This window comes from Bufo bufo, chromosome 8 (assembly GCF_905171765.1).
Source record: "Bufo bufo chromosome 8, aBufBuf1.1, whole genome shotgun sequence".
Lineage (NCBI taxonomy): Eukaryota > Metazoa > Chordata > Amphibia > Anura > Bufonidae > Bufo > Bufo bufo.
The window spans coordinates 13,940,318-13,959,778 of NC_053396.1; the positions used below are offsets into that span (position 1 = coordinate 13,940,318).

The 19,461-nt window shown below is 42.9% G+C and overlaps 1 protein-coding gene across 1 annotated transcript in view; it reads left to right on the forward strand.

The window, feature by feature from the left end:
* Window positions 1-19,461, forward strand: part of LOC120977600 (collagen alpha-1(XI) chain-like) — a 133,725-nt gene that overhangs the window by 102,823 nt on the left and 11,441 nt on the right. Inside the window, exon 2 of the mRNA XM_040405600.1 lies at window positions 19,137-19,281. Coding sequence (XP_040261534.1) covers window positions 19,137-19,281 — 145 coding nt within the window. The remainder of the gene's footprint in view (window positions 1-19,136; window positions 19,282-19,461) is intronic.

Genomic DNA, 19,461 nt, shown 5'->3' on the forward strand with positions numbered 1-19,461 from the left:
CATTTATGAGGAAGCAGAGACACAGTTCTAATCAGACGGCAGTCAGCAGACCATGAACGCCTGGCTGTCCCATAATAAACCCTTGCACTCAGCAGAGATAAGGGGGGGGGGGGGTATGCAGCCGATCCTGCTGCAAAAACAACCATTTTATCATTTCTATCATCATTAAAATACAAAATGTCAGGGCTAGCACAGGGACCCTGTGTCCTGAATGTATGCCCCACTGTGTGCAGTGAATCACGGACGTGGGCTGTCTGCAGTCTTCACGTATCCATTGACTTTAATGCAGATATGCCCAACCTGCGGCCCTCCAGCTGTTGCAAAACTACAATTCCCAGCATTCCTGCACAGCCTACAGCTATTAGGGCATGCTGAGAGTTGTAGTTTTGTAACAGCTGGAGGGCCGCAGTGTGTGTATTCACACATTAGTGGTTTTCCACCACGGACTGTGGGTCCCTGGTGGCACCATGGAAAAATTCATTATTTTTGTGATTACGAATCCCTCATGCACATTATAGTCTATTGGTCCATCAAAACCACAGACGCAGCAACACAGGTGGCATACATTTTTGGTCCATGGTTTTCACGGATGAGTGCTAGGAGATGTCCTGAGAATTACAGCCTGACGGCATCCACGGAGGGGCAAAGAAGGGACACCTGGACCAAACACGGATGAACCTCTGACCATCTCGTCACAGATGTCATCACGAAAGCAGACATGTGAATGAAGCCTAACAGGGTATCAGTTTTGGCAATCCTTCTCTAGGCTACATGCACATGACCATACAGGTGAAACTCGAAAAATTTGAATATTGTGCAAAGTTCATTTATTTCAGTAATGCAACTTAAAAGGTGAAACTAACATATGAGACTCATTACAGGCAAAGCGAGATATTTCAAGCCAATTTGGATGATTATGGCTTATGAAATCCCAAAGTCACAATCTCAGGTCCCCTTTGCTCAGGGGGTATGGATTAATTAGCTGACTAGAGGGCGACACTTTGAGCCTAGAATATTGAACCTTTTCACAAAATTCTAATTTTAAGCTGCATTAATGCAATTCCTCTTAATTTGCATTACTGAAATAAATGGACTTTTGCAGGATATTCAAATTTTTCGAGTTTCACCTGTATGTATTTTGCAGCCTGGAAACTGCGGATTCCCAAAATACGTATACCCAAAATATTCCCACAATTATCTAATAGAACTGGACAAAAATAAGACCTGTTCTAAAATTTATGGAACAACCACACGGATGAGGACAGCACATGAATCACATCCGTGTGCTGTCCACATTATTTGCAGCCCCATAGAAATGAATGAGTCTGTGTGTGATCCGCAAAATAATGGGGATCAGACACAGACCCAAAATACGGTCTTGTGCATGAGTCCTTAGCTAAAAGGCGCAGCAGTACAAATCCCTCGACCGAAACCTGCATTGATACATGGTAACAAACTGTAAAGGGAAGTGCTCAGATGTGTGTGTGTGTGTATATATATATACACACATGTCCCCTTTAAGGTTCCCCTGCAGGCGCACATGAGTCCATGCTTACTGGGGAGGGGAGCAGCCCGGGCAAGTGGACAAATGTGTCCAATTGTGGGCACTTCAAATTACACAAGACGTCAGACCCCTCTCCAGCGCTGCCTATTGCAGTGCAGGAGATGTGCCGGCACCTGAGTGCCAGCACGTAAGCGGGCTGGCTCGGTGACATCATATCGCCATACCAGCCCAACTGCACTGCCTGCAGGCGTGCTCAAACACCTGCATGCATGGCCGCTCGGGAGCACGCCCCGCCAGGTTTAAATAACCCGGCGGTGGAGCGCTCATCAGTTCAGCTTCAGAGTCATGTGGCCCCACTGAGAATCAACCCCTGGAGAACACCTAGACAATGAGCATTACATTATTAACCTTATCCCTGCCTACATCTTCCTAAAAAGAGTTAACCCTTTCCCTGCCACAAGAGCTAGCTGGTTAACCATTTCCCTATCACAATAGCTAGCTGGTTGACCCAACAGGTTGTGGTCCCCTCATGGAGTAAGGACAGTTAGTGCTAGGTGGGGTAGGGGCCGCTATGTGTGTGTTTAGGTAACTGTATATTGGGTGGGTGTAGTGATATTAAGGGGGTGTGGGTTTTTCTAGTGTTGTTTGTGTATATATATATTTATAACCATCAGCTTATTTGTATAAATAAATATATTATAGGCAATACATTGACTGTGAAAAACTCTGTAGTGTATTATAAATATATTTTATTAGTACACAGTGAGTCAGGGTCTTAGGGGGTTATTTACTAACAGAAATACATCTATATAAGGAATATTTCTGTTACAGATTGCGGCACAAAAGTCGTTTGCGCCGCAGTCTGCGAGTTTTCCCCGCTCACGCCAAGTTTAGTGGGAGTGGATTGGGTGGGGAAAGGGGGTGGGCCGGCACGCCCGTCTCATTCATCATTTTCTGTTTAGATAGTTTTTATAGTTTCAAACAGTTAAAGAAAGTACATTACAGTTTGATTTGTTACAGTGTCAAGCAGAATACCGTTATAATCAGGTAATCAAAGGAGAATGTAAATTCCAATATAATACAATTATTCAGATAACGTTATTTTATGTAAAGCTTCATCCTATTCTTTATTGTGCTTAATTTTTACGCCTAAAACAGGCAAGGGAGCTGACGTAGATTTAGATGCGGCAGAGGATCCACCAAAGTTATGCAGAGGACGGCGCCTCTATATAACTTCAGCAGATCCACCGCCAGTGCAGAGGCGTATTAAGAAAGGCGTCTAAAATGCAGATTTTAATAAATGACCCCTTTTAGTCTCAAGTGCGCACGTCTGAAACTATGCGAACAGAGCTAGCTTAGGAGAGATTTTATAATGTTTCTGTTCACTGATTGCAAGCAAGGCTCTTGGATAAAGGGGAGAAATTGAAACAAAAAGTGTGGAATTTATCAGAAGAGGAATTTTTGAGGTCAGAAAGCACATTGCGCTTATCAACAGGGTATATGAGAACATTTGAGAGGAGCCATGTAGCCATCTCTATGTGATCTTTCTGCAGCAGGTCAGACCTCGCCGCACTACAGAGAACAAGCAGTCACTTCTCGTGGAAAGTTATTATAGCAGAAAGAAATGTGTAATGTGAGAGCTGAGGTAACGCAGCTTTGACATTTACCTTCTGCTTTCCAGGTTTAAGCAACAGATAATTCATTGTGTAGTAGTCACAACAGCTGCATAAAAATAGGTTACAGACAAAAGATGACAGCATGGCTACGATGGACCCAGAAAAACTACCACATAGTGCAGATATCTGCACTATACCACTATACAGGGCACAAAGAATAATACTATATAGCACATAAACAATACAGGACAATACAAATATATTAGCATCATACAGTGTGCAAGTAACAGTACTATATAGTACATTAATACCACCATATAGTGTGCAAAAATCAGAGCTACATAAAACATTAATACCACCATATAGTGTGCAAATAACAGCGCTATATAGTACATAAATAACACCATACAGTTCATAAACAACAATATAACCATATAGGACAGTACATAGGTATTATGCACTGTTTAAATAACAGAAATATATAGTACATTAATACCATCATACAGTCTGCAAATAACAGCGCAATATAGTACCTTAATACACAATACAGTGTGCAAATAGTAGTGCTATACAGTATATAATACTACAACTACATAAGACAATACATAGATATTACCATCATAAAGTGTGCAAATAACAGCTATATAATACATTTATACCACCATATACTGCACAAATAATAGTGCTATATAAAACATTAATGCCACCATAAAAGGTGCACAGGGTACACATAATATAGTACATAAACAAGAGTATAACCATATAGGACAGTACGTAGGTATTGTGTCCGTGCAGTGTTCAAATAACAGAACAAGACAAAAGATTAATACCACCATACAGTGTGCAAATAATAGCGCTATATTGTGCATAAACATTACTATACCTTTATAGTTATAATTCATAGACGTTACCACTGTATTCTGCAGAGGACAGAGCTAGCACATTATTACCGTAATACAGTGTGCAAATAATAGCGCTATGTATTAATATCACCCTACAATGTGCAAATAGTACTATATAAACATTACGGCACATACATATGAGCACCGTACACTGCACAAAAACAGAGCTATATGACACATTAATACCACCATAAAGTGCGGAAATAATAGTGACGCAGAGTTTTATAGTCACTACTGAGAAGCTGTGATACAAAATTCTACTTTCTGAGCCAAGTGCCGCCCAAGCATCATTTCAGAAATCCAGTTGTTTGGCTTTGGTCTCCAATACTCCACGTGTGTTACCTCAAGCCTCCAGATGTTTCTGGAGGACGGTATGTGGACGCTCATTGCAAACACGACAGGTCCAAGATATCAAATTTTATCATGGACACTTCTGTCTCACCCGCCCTATATCCTTCTTATGTGTTACTGCTCCACACATCTGTACTTGTGTTTTGGTTCAGAGAACATATTGGCTCCTTCACAGGAGAAATTATTCGGAGTGGAGAAAGAATTTGCTTACTAGGTGTCTGAAATGGAACATGACTCGAACAGGCTGCTCTAAATGTCCTAGAGATAGGGGTCATTGAGCCCATCGCCAACGCACCTCCATGGATCAGCACCAAATGGTGGAAAATCATGAATCCTTGAGTTTCTTGCTTTTTCTGGAACCATCATTGGCTTGAATGGTGGAAACATGTTAGCACCAGGTTCAGTGATCACAATGGTGCGTGAAATTATCACCATCCATGACATTCCTAAAGGCAAAAACACGATATAAAAGGGCTTTTGTATTGGGGCTTTATGGACCACATACGATTAGATGTCTCACTGGCATCGTGACCATATGCCACCAGTCAGGGTCTCATCACCGGCTTTAAATGAATTAGGGAGACCATTCTTCCCATTTGCTATAGTGATGAGCGGCAGGGGCAATATTAGAATTCGTGATATTTTGCGAATATTTGGTAGAATATTCGTCATATATTCGCGAATTCGAGATTATTTTCTTCATCGCAAAAAAATCGGCAATGTAATATTCGCGCAATGCGCGCAAAATACAGGCGTGGGTCACTATAAGCTACATTTTTCAAGCTTCTAGAAGTTTCCTGAGACTGGAGAAAGTGGTTGGCACGACAGAACATTACAATGGCTTTATATGCAGATAGAGTGCTCCAATATATATGCCGTGCGAAATCGGCACTAATGATGCGAATATTTTGGCGAAATACGTGCAACTTCACATTTTAAAAGGTCTGAGTACTTATAAGTGATTGGTGCACTAAGTATTGTCGTGAACTTGTGACATCACAGCACTATGTCTGTAGCATGTATGTACGGACAGCAGCTACACTATATCACTATCTAACCACTGACTATCTGTATTATACAGGGTGGGCCATTTATATGGATACACCTTAATAAAATGGGAATGGTTGGTGATATTAACTTCCTGTTTGTGGCACATTAGTATATGTGAGGGGGGAAACTTTTCAAGATGGGTGGTGACCATGGCGGCCATTTTGAAGTCGGCCATTTTGAATCCAACTTTTGTTTTTTCAATAGGAAGAGGGTCATGTGACACATCAAACTTATTGGGAATTTCACAAGAAAAACAAGTGCTTAGTTTTAACGTAACTTTATTCTTTCATGAGTTATTTACAAGTTTCTGACCACTTATAAAATGTGTTCAATGTGCTGCCCATTGTGTTGGATTGTCAATGCAACCCTCTTCTCCCACTCTTCACACACTGATAGCAACACCGCAGGAGAAATGCTAGCACAGGCTTCCAGTATCCGTAGTTTCAGGTGCTGCACATCTCGTATCTTCACAGCATAGACAATTGCCTTCAGATGACCCCAAAGATAAAGGTCTAAGGGGGTCACTGGATATGTGAAATTGCTACATGATGATGTGTTTCCCTCTTTATGCACTGAAGCTGGCACGTTCCCTGAGTTTTTCCAGCAAGATGGTGCTCCACCACATTAAGGGTGTCAGGTCCGAGCATTCCTAGATGAACAGTTTCCTGGAAAGTGGATTGGTCGTCGTGGGCCAGTTGAATGGCCCCCAAGGTCTCCCGATCTGACCCCCTTAGACTTTAATCTTTGGGGTCATCTGAAGGCAATCGTCTATGCTGTGAAGATACGAGATGTGCAGCACCTGAAACTACGGATACTGGAAGCCTGTGCTAGCATTTCTCCTGCGGTGTTGCTATCAGTGTGTGAAGAGTGGGAGAAGAGGGTTGCATTGACAATCCAACACAATGGGCAGCACATTGAACACATTTTATAAGTGTTAAGAAACTTGTAAATAACTCATGAAAGAATAAAGTTACGTTAAAACCAAGAACACCATTGTTTTTGTTGTGAAATTCCCAATAAGTTTGATGTGTCATATGACCCTCTTCCTATTGAAAAAACAAAAGTTGGATTCAAAATGGCCGACTTCAAAATGGCCGCCATGGTCACCACCCATCTTGAAAAGTTTCCCCCCTCACATATACTAATGTGCCACAAACAGGAAGTTAATATCACCAACCATTCCCATTTTATTAAGGTGTATCCATATAAATGGCCCACCCTGTGTACAGGGAGTGCAGAATTATTAGGCAAGTTGTATTTTTGAGGATTAATTTTATTATTGAACCACAACCATGTTCTCAATGAACCCAAAAAACTCATTAATATCAAAGCTGAATATTTTTGGAAGTAGTTTTTAGTTTGTTTTTAGTTTTAGCTATTTTAGGGGGATATCTGTGTGTGCAGGTGACTATTACTGTGCATAATTATTAGGCAACTTAACAAAAAACAAATATATACCCATTTCAATTATTTATTTTTACCAGTGAAACCAATATAACATCTCAACATTCACAAATATACATTTCTGACATTCAAAAACAAAACAAAAACAAATCAGGGACCAATATAGCCACCTTTCTTTGCAAGGACACTCAAAAGCCTGCCATCCATGGATTCTGTCAGTGTTTTGATCTGTTCACCATCAACATTGCGTGCAGCAGCAACCACAGCCTCCCAGACACTGTTCAGAGAGGTGTACTGTTTTTCCTCCTTGTAAATCTCACATTTGATGATGGACCACAGGTTCTCAATGGGGTTCAGATCAGGTGAACAAGGAGGCCATGTCATTAGATTTTCTTCTTTTATACCCTTTCTTGCCAGCCACGCTGTGGAGTACTTGGACGCGTGTGATGGAGCATTGTCCTGCATGAAAATCATGTTTTTCTTGAAGGATGCAGACTTCTTCCTGTACCACTGCTTGAAGAAGGTGTCTTCCAGAAACTGGCAGTAGGACTGGGAGTTGAGCTTGACTCCATCCTCAACCCGAAAAGGCCCCACAAGCTCATCTTTGATGATACCAGCCCAAACCAGTACTCCACCTCCACCTTGCTGGCGTCTGAGTCGGACTGGAGCTCTCTGCCCTTTACCAATCCAGCCACGGGCCCATCCATCTGGCCCATCAAGACTCACTCTCATTTCATCAGTCCATAAAACCTTAGAAAAATCAGTCTTGAGATATTTCTTGGCCCAGTCTTGACGTTTCAGCTTGTGTGTCTTGTTCAGTGGTGGTCGTCTTTCAGCCTTTCTTACCTTGGCCATGTCTCTGAGTATTGCACACCTTGCTTTTGGGCACTCCAGTGATGTTGCAGCTCTGAAATATGGCCAAACTGGTGGCAAGTGGCATCTTGGCAGCTGCACGCTTGACTTTTCTCAGTTCATGGGCAGTTATTTTGCGCCTTGGTTTTTCCACACGCTTCTTGCGACCCTGTTGACTATTTTGAATGAAACGCTTGATTGTTCGATGATCACGCTTCAGAAGCTTTGCAATTTTAAGAGTGCTGCATCCCTCTGCAAGATATCTCACTATTTTTGACTTTTCTGAGCCTGTCAAGTCCTTCTTTTGACCCATTTTGCCAAAGGAAAGGAAGTTGCCTAATAATTATGCACACCTAATATAGGGTGTTGATGTCATTAGACCACACCCCTTCTCATTACAGAGATGCACATCACCTAATATGCTTAATTGGTAGTAGGCTTTCGAGCCTATACAGCTTGGAGTAAGACAACATGCATAAAGAGGATGATGTGGTCAAAATACTCATTTGCCTAATAATTCTGCACGCAGTGTATATATAAGCTAACTAACTAACTAACTAACTAACTATCTAATGTAATGACACAGGAAAGCAGAGAGCACAGCAATGACACTGCTCTCTCTCTCTCAGATCTGCAAAATACTGCATACAAGGGCTGCTGGGGAGGTTCTTATATAGTAAGGGGTAGGCAACTTTCCTATTGGTTGCTACGGATGTTGCTAAGCTCAGACAAAGACATTGCAGCCTTCTTATTGGCCCAGAAGCAAGAAGGGAGGTTACTGATGGGAAAAAAAAATCTAGAATATTGGAAATTACGAATATATAATCACTATAGTCTAAATATTCGCGATGCCAATATTCGCGATTAATATTAGCTATTCGAATATTCGCGCCCAACACTAGTTTGCTATGATGGAAAATTTCAAGTGTTACATTAGGGATGACATCTACATCTACATCTGAACCTAGGGTTAGTGAGCTAGAGTAGTAGGGTTCAGGGGTGGACATATCATTTGTGCAACCTGTGCAAGGTGCACAGAGGTCCAGTAGGTCAATGGGCCACCCTAAAACCAGATTTCTATGGGATGTTAGGTTGCATCTAAAAGACCGATCTGATAAATGCCATTACTGGTGGATTGTCTAAGCGACATAAGGGGCTGGCCTATGATGAGCTATTAAAGAGCAAGGAGCCCATATAGTGTCCTCTGCTGCCTATGTCCACCTCTGTTCAGGGTAGACATAGTCTAGTAACATATTCAGGTAATATTGGATGGAAATCTATGGGTAGAGGGAAGACACCTAAAAACTTTGACACTTTACGAGCCTGGGCCTACGGTTGTTCTCCTACACCTACAAAGCCACCAGCAGCCATGGTACTGTAAGATAAACTGGGGCAGTATATTGCAAAAATCTACTTACCGTACATGGGCTTTAATCCCATGTGCATAGTTGAAATGATCCAGGACAATAGGATTACTTGTGCAAAGTAATATTTGTATGGAATAGTCCCTACATTGCTCATCTATTGTTCATGGGCTCTGTGACCTTTGGGTCTATAATCGTATATCATAGCTGTAATGGTTTAGGAGGCAGCTTTGGTTCTCAGGTCATGCCTGGTCCTCCAGCCTCCCGCTGTGACTTTTAGTCCAAGCTGTTGGAATTTCATGGTCAAGGCTGACCAGACCACAGGAGTCCGGATGAACTGTCATTGAGAAAAGTGGGGAAGATGAATTGCAGAGTTGAATATGTAATTTTCCATGTGTTGGTTTGAGAGACATGGCATGTCACATTTATCAGAGCCGTTCCTTCATTAGAAGTTTTCCTTATTGTTTCAGTCCTGAGAACCTTAGTGTTCCTCCCGTTAGGCTTACTTTGTGAACATAGAGACCCTTGTAATTACAAAAAAGACTTTAAATTACAGTACTTTATTACTGAAAAACTATTTCATGCTTTTATCCCCCAATTATTGGTTACTGGGGGACTCTGCTCAAAAGAATTTTGACTAACACCAGTACTGATAAAATTGGTTCCCTATCCATTGTAGCCAAAATAACTGAGTCTGCTAGGGATATAGCTGGAGGAGATATGACCAGGCTTAAAGAGGACCTTTCACCTGAAAATGCAAGTTAATTTAAAGATATACCCTTACTTGCCGGCCCCCGGTGGTTCTTATTCAGTTCTTCATTTTGCACTCAGTGCCCCCGTTTGTCCGCGATGCCCCCCGCAATATTTCCCGCCTTCTATGCTAATGAGCCATTAGGCTCAACTGGGCAGGCCTGCAAAAGTTCTCCCGGGCGTGTCATTCTTCTCCCTGGCACGGAGCGCATCCAATCAGCACGCTCCACTCTTAGCCAGGGAGAAGAAGCTCCAGTTCTCGCATTAGCATAGAAGGCGGGAAATATTGCGGGGGGCATCGCGGACAAACGGGGGCACCGAGTGCAAAATGAAGAACTGAATAAGCACCACCGGGGGCCGGCAAGTAAGGGTATATCTTTCGTTTAACTTGCATTTTCAGGTGAAAGGTCCTCTTTAACACGTGTTAAAACCCCAATCTACACGTACTCCCATCCCTCAAAAATTAAAAGAGTGCTGGGTCTAGTCTCCCCCTCACCTTGTTTTCTAGCTCTGGTCTAATCCACTCACCATTAGCATAGAAGGCGGGAAATATTGCGGGGGGCATCGCGGACAAACGGGGGCACCGAGTGCAAAATGAAGAACTGAATAAGCACCACCGGGGGCCGGCAAGTAAGGGTATATCTTTCGTTTAACTTGCATTTTCAGGTGAAAGGTCCTCTTTAACACGTGTTAAAACCCCAATCTACACGTACTCCCATCCCTCAAAAATTAAAAGAGTGCTGGGTCTAGTCTCCCCCTCACCTTGTTTTCTAGCTCTGGTCTAATCCACTCACCATCTTGTTTTATAGCTCTGGTCTAGTCTCCTCACCACCTTGTTTTATAGCTCTGGTCTAGTCTCCTCACCACCTTGTTTTCTAGCTCTGGTCTAATCCACTCACCACCTTGTTTTATAGCTCTGGTCTAGTCTCCTCACCACCTTGTTTTCTAGCTCTGGTCTAGTCTCCTCACCATCTTGTTTTCTAGCTCTGGTCTAGTCTCCTCACCATCTTGTTTTCTAGCTCTGGTCTAGTCTCCTCACCACCTTGTTTTCTAGCTCTGGTCTAGTCTCCTCACCACCTTGTTTTCTAGCTCTGGTCTAGTCTCCCCCTCACCTTGTTTTCTAGCTCTGGTCTAATCCACTCACCATCTTGTTTTATAGCTCTGGTCTAGTCTCCTCACCACCTTGTTTTATAGCTCTGGTCTAGTCTCCTCACCACCTTGTTTTCTAGCTCTGGTCTAATCCACTCACCACCTTGTTTTATAGCTCTGGTCTAGTCTCCTCACCACCTTGTTTTCTAGCTCTGGTCTAGTCTCCTCACCATCTTGTTTTCTAGCTCTGGTCTAGTCTCCTCACCACCTTGTTTTCTAGCTCTGGTCTAGTCTCCTCACCACCTTGTTTTCTAGCTCTGGTCTAGTCTCCCCCTCACCTTGTTTTCTAGCTCTGGTTTAATCCACTCACCACCTAGTTTTATAGCTCTGGTCTAGTCTCCTCACCACCTTGTTTTCTAGCTCTGGTCTAATCCACTCACCACCTTGTTTTATAGCTCTGGTCTAGTCTCCTCACCACCTTGTTTTCTAGCTCTGGTCTAGTCTCCTCACCATCTTGTTTTCTAGCTCTGGTCTAGTCTCCTCACCACCTTGTTTTCTAGCTCTGGTCTAGTCTCCTCACCATCTTGTTTTCTAGCTCTGGTCTAGTCTCCTCACCATCTTGTTTTCTAGCTCTGGTCTAGTCTCCTCACCATCTTGTTTTCTAGCTCTGGTCTAGTCTCCTCACCACCTTGTTTTCTAGCTCTGGTCTAGTCTCCTCACCACCTTGTTTTCTAGCTCTGGTCTAGTCTCCTCACCACCTTGTTTTCTAGCTCTGGTCTGATCCACTCACCACCTTGTTTTATAGCTCTGCCCTTTAGGCCCACTTTAGTCTCAATCAAGCTCAAGCATTATTCAGTTACAGCCACATGTAACTCCAAAAACGTGGGAGTATGATTTATTCTACTCTCACATCGATTCCCAGCCAAAACTATATTTATTTCACTTTTTTTTATTTCCTTAAAATAATTGCATGTTCTGGCCTGGTATCTGTGGAATCCTGTCCCCAGATCTTTGTTACGTTCTTCTCCTGAAATTATATAAACATATCAATATGACAAGAGGCAAGGGAAAGTAAAGGGTAAACTGGTCACATTAAAGGGGTTGTCCAAGATCTTCATATTGATGGCCTATCCTCAGGATAGGTCATTAATATCAGAATGGAGGGAGTCCTACTTCCCGCACCCACACAATCAGTTGGAGCTCCATTTATTGGTCACATGGCCTACACGCAACTCAGTTCCATTTTAGTGAATGGGGCGAAGTTGCAATACCAAGCACAGTAGCTATCTAATTGACGTTGTTGTGCTTGGTAAGCTGTGAGGAGGCCGTGGTGCACCCTGGAGTGCCAACACCTCTTCAAACAGCTGATTGCAAGGGGTGCTGGGTGTCGGATAGGACATCAACACTAAACACCTGAAAAACCCCTTAAAAATATAAGGGAAGACTTAGATGATGCCACCTTTAACCACAGTGGACACTCTCTGACCACCTTCTATTTGATTATTTTGACAGGTTTGATGTCACCTGTTTGTTGTAGTTTTTACTGCTGGGGTGGCACAGACTGGGCACTGCAGCCAGCGGGCACCATAGTAGCTCAGTGGTTAGGACAGCCGCCTTAAAAACACTGGGTTTCTGGTTCTGAAGCACAGCAGGGCCAAACATCTACATGGAGCTTGTATGTTCTCCCTGCATTCAGGATGAGTTATGGATTTCTATGAAATTGTCCTAATAATACCTCACAAGACAGAAGACAGAATATGGTTTATGCATTTCTATGAAGACCGAGTGACTCTGTAAATAATTGATAATAAAATAGAATAGATGATAAAACTGGTTTGGTCTGGAGCGGACAGCAGAAGAAAACAGAATTCACGTAAACCATGAGGAGTTCTTTGCTGATAAGGTCGTCGTGAATCTTTTTAATTCAAGAGTTAATAAAGTCATTTGTAGTATTTCTTACATAAAAATACTTTTTTTTCCATATATTGGTGGACACTGGGCAGTCTCCTTCCCCCTCTGGCAGCTGACAGTATAGTCCCTCCTTACCTCTCCTGTAAGAGTCTTCTCAGCTGTACTGGCATGCTACTGCAGAGGCAAAAAGCTAAATCGGCTGCTCTGCGGTGAGTAGAGGACCACTATGCAGAGGCCTGGCTGTGAGAGTGACTGAGCATGTGTGTCCACCAGCACTCAGCTCATTAGACGGACCTGCACACTGCTATTTGCTTTGAACACCAGGTGGTGCCATACTATGTGAATAAATGACATTTTATTACAGCATGTAAATGGCAAGTATTGTCCATGCTTATAATCTATGCAATGAGTGTAATATTTAATGCCTTTAAATTACCTTTATTTACTTATTGCTGAAGAGACCCTTTAACTTCAAACCCAGCTAGTAAATAGCATAGAAGACTTTTCAAGCAACCTAAAAATCCTACTAGGCAGCACCTACACAATGAATAAAGTGCCGTTCATCTGTCCCTGATGTCAGACAGGGTAGATCAGTGATACAACGCCATGTAACGAGCATTAACCAATTACCCCAATGCACATTTCTAGTGTAAGTCACCTGTAATGTTCCTCCGCCCGACTCCTCCGACATCTCTGCACCCATTTCTGCAAGCAAACGTAATCAGAAATCAGAAAATCACCCTGAAATACGGATGGAATAGAGTTAACACTTCTTTTTTATGATATTTCTTAGTTGTGTTATCTAATCTAAGCTTTTCAATGGATTTTGTCTGAAGATAACGCAATGAGTTAAGACATTTGATTCAAGAGCTGGAGTGCTAACCCTGCTAAATCTGTACATACTCAACTACTGCCCCCATTATTTATACAGGTTATATGGGGCTAATGACTGGAGGATGCGTCGCCATCTGCTGGACAAATGTGAAAATACCATGTGTGCACATTGGATTTATAATAATAACTTTTGCATTATTCACCACCACTCATAATTTCCATAGCACCAACACACTGCCTGTGTTTAGTATGTCATTTCCATACTTATATTTAATAGTATCTCTTTCCTAGGCAGAAGCCCCCTTTTCATATACCCTATGGAAGCGGGGTGCACTTACTTTCAAAGGACGCCTCTCATTCTGGAGGACCTGGATTATGCGGACGGCCAATTGATTTATATTGACATGATGTAATTCTTCATTTCTCCTGTGGTGGCGCTGCAGGGAACCAGTCAAGTGAATTTTTAAATTGAACGCTTATTGCAAATTTTTCCCTATAGATTACTGTTGAAGACTGGGTGTCCTAGAGGGGGAACAGTTTGGGTTATGCATGAATTTTGCCCTGATTGCACAGAAGGTGGTCCTTGTTGTGTGTAGGATCTGAACTTGTGGTACATGTGCCCCAGGGGGTACACACGATGGGGCAGATTCACTAATAATATCACACTTTACTCTGTCTAAGAACATGAATCACAGTATTAATATTAGACAAATTTACTATTTTGGGCGCATTTTTTGGAGCACAGATGCACATTTAGGGCACACCCCTTTCATATGGAGCCATGCCCCCTTGTCGGAAAAGGCGCAAAATGCGTGGAAAAGTGTGTTTTTAAATGTGATGCAAAGCATGCACGCCATTTTTTTTTAAAGCAAAATGTGACAAACAACTGGTGCATATTCAATAGTAAATCTGCCCCCTTGCCTCCAGGGGGCACTGTTCCCATGTTGGTCTTTTAGTCAGCAGTGCTAGGTATGATTTGACGTCTTCGTAGCCTGTTAGGGGCAGTGATCGTGGACCCACTTTGCGCTAAACCTAAGAGCGTTCTCCTGGCAGTCCCCTGGTATCCACCCTTTAACCCCTTGTACAGGGACCTGGACTTTGGCAGCTGACCAACGGGGTTCGGAGAAAGAACCGAGAGGTCGGGCAATATTCGTGGTCAGGGTAGGCAGAGTACACACGCATCCGAGCGTCATATTCGTGGTCAGAGTTGGTTGTCAGGCAGGAGTTTGGAGGCCCCATACACATTAGAAGGTTGGCTGGTCCAGTTTTAGTCCCAATAGCAGACCACAATTGGCTTTACAACAATCATTAGAAAAAAATCTGCTTTATCCGTAGAAACAGCGCCCCTTTCATCAACAGGTCTTGTTTGGTATTGCATCTCAGCCCCATTCCATTGAATGTCCATCTCTGGTCAGCAGTTGTGTTCTTTCTAGAAATCTTTTACAGATATCATGTCATATTTCGAGAATTTAGTAGTAACAAGCCCTAATCCACCCTGAGCTTTACTGCCTGTTGTGGATGCTTGCTTTGGCTGACCTCCCGCTGTCCTCCTGTACGGCCTGCACCCAGGTGTCCGTCCTGCACAGCTGGGCTGAGACTAAACATCTTTCAGGGTGATTGACGGCTGGTTCAGGCGTTCCTCGCCTCTGGCCTCTGCGCTGTCAGGACGTATATGACTGCAGCATCTAATATGACAGCAGGTTTTGATGCCGTCAGGAACAGATCAGACTCAGCACAGTTTGGGAATGAGGCCTCTTGCACACGAACGTTGTGTGCCCGTGGCCATTTCGTGGTCCGCAATACACGGGCACCGGCCCGTGTGCACTCCGCATCACGGATGCAGACTCATTCACTTGAATGGGTCCGCCATCACGGAGATGCGGAACAGAAGCATGGATCGTAACCCCGCGGAAGCTCTACGGAGGGCTTCCGTGGTGTTTCTGTCCGTGCCTCTGCACCGCCAAAAAGTAGAACGCGTTCTATTTTTTTGTGGTGCAGACGGATCACTGACCCATCCGTCCTGGCCGCCGCACAGACGTTGCCTGTGCACGGAACGGATGTACAACGATCATGTGCAAGAGGCCTGACAGTGATACAAATCATTTCCTGCTGATGGAATACAGCCATGGATGAAACAGAGTAACACAGACAGATGCGACTCCCACGGGCAGAATTCAGGTTCACAGACATTCTCTGTTACTAATGTACGTGGTCTTATAGAATATAATTCATATACATTTATTATACTCACTTATACGGCGCTGACAGCACATCATCATCACACTGTCCCCAATCGGGCTCACAATCTAAGTGTATATACGTCCAAATCATATGTATGAACATCAGGAGGAGGCTAAGACTGATCTGGACCCCGCTCCAGTATTGAAGAGAACCCGTCGCCTCTCCTGACACGTCTGTTTGAGTAACTACTTGCATTCCCCATGTAGTAACAATTTGGAGCATCACTTTTTATGGCTATATGTTGTGTCATTCCTCTAGTATTGCCAGCAGTTTGCAATGAAGGTCCAACTGGGTGTTACCAGTTTGAAGGATGTCTCTGCACAGTCTGACACTGGCAGCGCTAATTGGATAATGTTAAACTGTGCAGGGACACGCCCCCAGCTAATAACACCCAGCTGGACCTTCATTGCAAACTGCTCAGCACTCGCCCGAGCATCACAACCGGTACAAACAGACGATCGGTGAGGGTGCCGAGAGATGGACTCCAACCAATCTAATGTTGATGGTCTATGCCAAGCCTGGACAACCCCTTTAGAGATCATGACTAATTACCATAACAATATAGGTATACAATTAGACAGCACTCCAAAATTGAAGGTGAAATAATCAGTGATTTTTATTCAGCCGGAAATAATGGTATATAGTAAATTCAGGCAACGTTTCGGGCTATATGCAGCCCTTCATCAGGCTAATAAACAAAGACATAGCGAGAAATTGCAATTAACTAAACGCATGATTTTGACACGATGTGATGCATAGTTATGTCAAATTTAGGAATACATGATTATATATGATTCATATTCTTGTAGAAAATTCTAATGCATGATTAAAGGTTCATCATTTTGCAATACATGATCCAGAAATTTCATATAGCAAATACAATTCATACAAGTGTACAATATATGCAGTATGTTAGGCAATGTGAGGTATATGAGGGTTAAAGTACCGCATGTAATAGAACCACACATATAGCAGAAAAAAACTGTATAGATAATGAATATAAGTGGCAGTGATAAAGTGAGGCCCTGAGGGGTATAAGGGACGAAGCAGAAACCAATGGTAACAAGTGACAGCAAGTCTGGGAGGGATAGAGGTCTGTTGAGCTTACCCCTAGTGTATAGGACGCCGGCGCTGGGATGAAGGCATGGTGGGCGCCATCTTAAATAGTCCTGATGGGCGGAGCAGATCAGGCACGTGCACAGGAGTAGAAGCGCAATAAATAAGGATCCGGAAAGATGCCGGGGCTTAGGAGCGTGATCGTGCATGCGCGTTAGGCGCTAAGGATGCGATCGCCATCTTGGATTAGGGCACGAGCAGAATTTCACATAAGACGCCTGCAGAGCGCTACCTCGCAGGCGTATAGACTGCTGGGGATCAGATACTATCTTAGAGAAAGACAGAAACTCATACTAGCATAAAGCGATTGTAATGACCGAGCTGGCAAAAGAGCCAAGTCATAGGCAGAGTTAATGGCCATATTTGATCAAAATACCGCAAACCGTTAGACACCATTGTGTGGATGCCTTTACATAGTGTTCAAAAGGATAAGCATGTTGTTATATATATATCTCAAACCGCAAAGCCGATAAACCACTGGCAACCTAATAATTAACCCACCCAGTATGAGGAGGGGGGGGTTTACTTCCTCAAGGACAGAAGAAATGAGGCCCATGTAGCGTGCTTCACGAGTGTCACCACTCGCTATTGGACGTCAAAAGGCCCTGTAAGTAAAAGAGACAAGAAACATGAGGTTAAAATATCGACATCTATAACATCATTCACAATTCTATACCAATAAAGGTCATCATAATGGTAAAATTAATTAAACCCAACAGTAATCTTTATTAAGACCAGCTGGTTGTAAGGTATTAAGGTGGCGGATCCAAGCCATCTCTCTCTCCCGGAGCAATTGTTCACAATCCCCACCTCTCCTCAGAGGGGGGGAACCCAGTCGATGACTTGAAAACATAATTGACTCACGGAATGTTTGTATGTTGAGAAATGTTCCACTAAGGGGGCTTCAAGTTTCTTTGTGCGTATATTGGATTTATGTTGGCATATGCTATCTTTAAATGGGCATTTGATAAGATAAATGATTTGATATTAAAGATTTTGCACGCAGATGGATGGGTACATATCGGGCCCTTTCCCACAGTAAGACAAGGGTATGTGCCTTTAATGATAGTTGTCTGGATGCTTTTTGGTTTACAAGAGCCCAGATCAGATCTGACGAGTGTATCCCTAATATTTCTAGCTCTTTTGTAGGACATTAGCGGTCTAGTTGGGAAGATGTTCGGAAAATTCCTTTTTAGAATGTGCCAATGTCTGAAGATATTTTTTTTTACATCATACCTTAGATGAGAGAAAGTGGTAACACAATGTATACGTTTTGTTGGAGGTTCGGGGGCGGGTTGTTTCGGGGACAGCAAACTCTCTCTAGGTAAATCCTGAATTCTGTTAAAATGTCCTTGGAGGATATATTCCAGAAAACCTCTTTTACAGAATTTATCGGAGTCTGGAGTCCACATATTGGACTGATAAAAGAACTGCTTGTACACTTTTTCTGAATTCACAGAATGTGTCTATAAGGGTGATTTTCCCCTCCTTATCTGTTCTGTGAGCTCCGGAGCTGAAAACAGCATTACAGTGCTGGCTGATTCCACAGAAGAGAGACACTCTTGGCTTGTGAGAGAAATGCATCTAGCTGTGCAGCTGAAACAGGGAATAATATAGCTGAAAAGACTTTAGGGAAGCCCAAAAAAGACACAATCCTTCACGGTTGTACAAAGAAGAACAGCCATTATGCATTCAGGACAAATTGGAGGTACTTACAGAGGTGTCTGGCCGTTTAGTGAATGGTAGTTACAGTAACCCAGAGGAGAATGAATCAGGGCAACAATAAGAGTCTTTGCAGTAAGAAAAAGGCGGATTCTGGAGATGTGTTTGAGGCAGCAGTGACATAAGCGGGCAAGGAGTGAAGAAAAGATCAGCCTCCAACAAAACTGTCCCATGATAGCAAAAGTGCCACGCACTGAAGTGGTAGGTTAGTAGATGGTGCATAGGGCTATATAATATGTTCAAGTAAAGTAAATAAAGAGCAATTAAAATAAATGACCTTTATGATCCTGATAAGCTCTGAAACATACTTAGTTGTAGTATTATTATTATCTATGATTATTATTACTGTTTGTGCTATATAATATGGTGATTTAACCCTCAGTTATAGCTTTTCTGTGTCAATGACTATTTTTGCTCTTTTTGCTTGCAGAAGAGGTGAACGTCCTGGAATCGCTCACTCTGCAGTCCGCGGAGCTCGTGAACATCTCTCTCAGTTCGGAACATTCCTGTCTGTCATTAGATATGGGGCAATACTCTACTCTCAGTATCTCCACCAGGGCGGCGTTCGGGGACAGGTAAACGTCATTGTTTTTTTTTTTTGGTAAATTGTTTCACCACAAGTGGACCATATACTGAATATCTGCACAATTCACACTGTAATGCATAGAAAAATGTCAAATCTGCCTAGTACAGAAGCTATGGATGTATCACAGCTAAATTAGCCACAGTTGCCTTTTTGGAAAGCTGAGTGACAA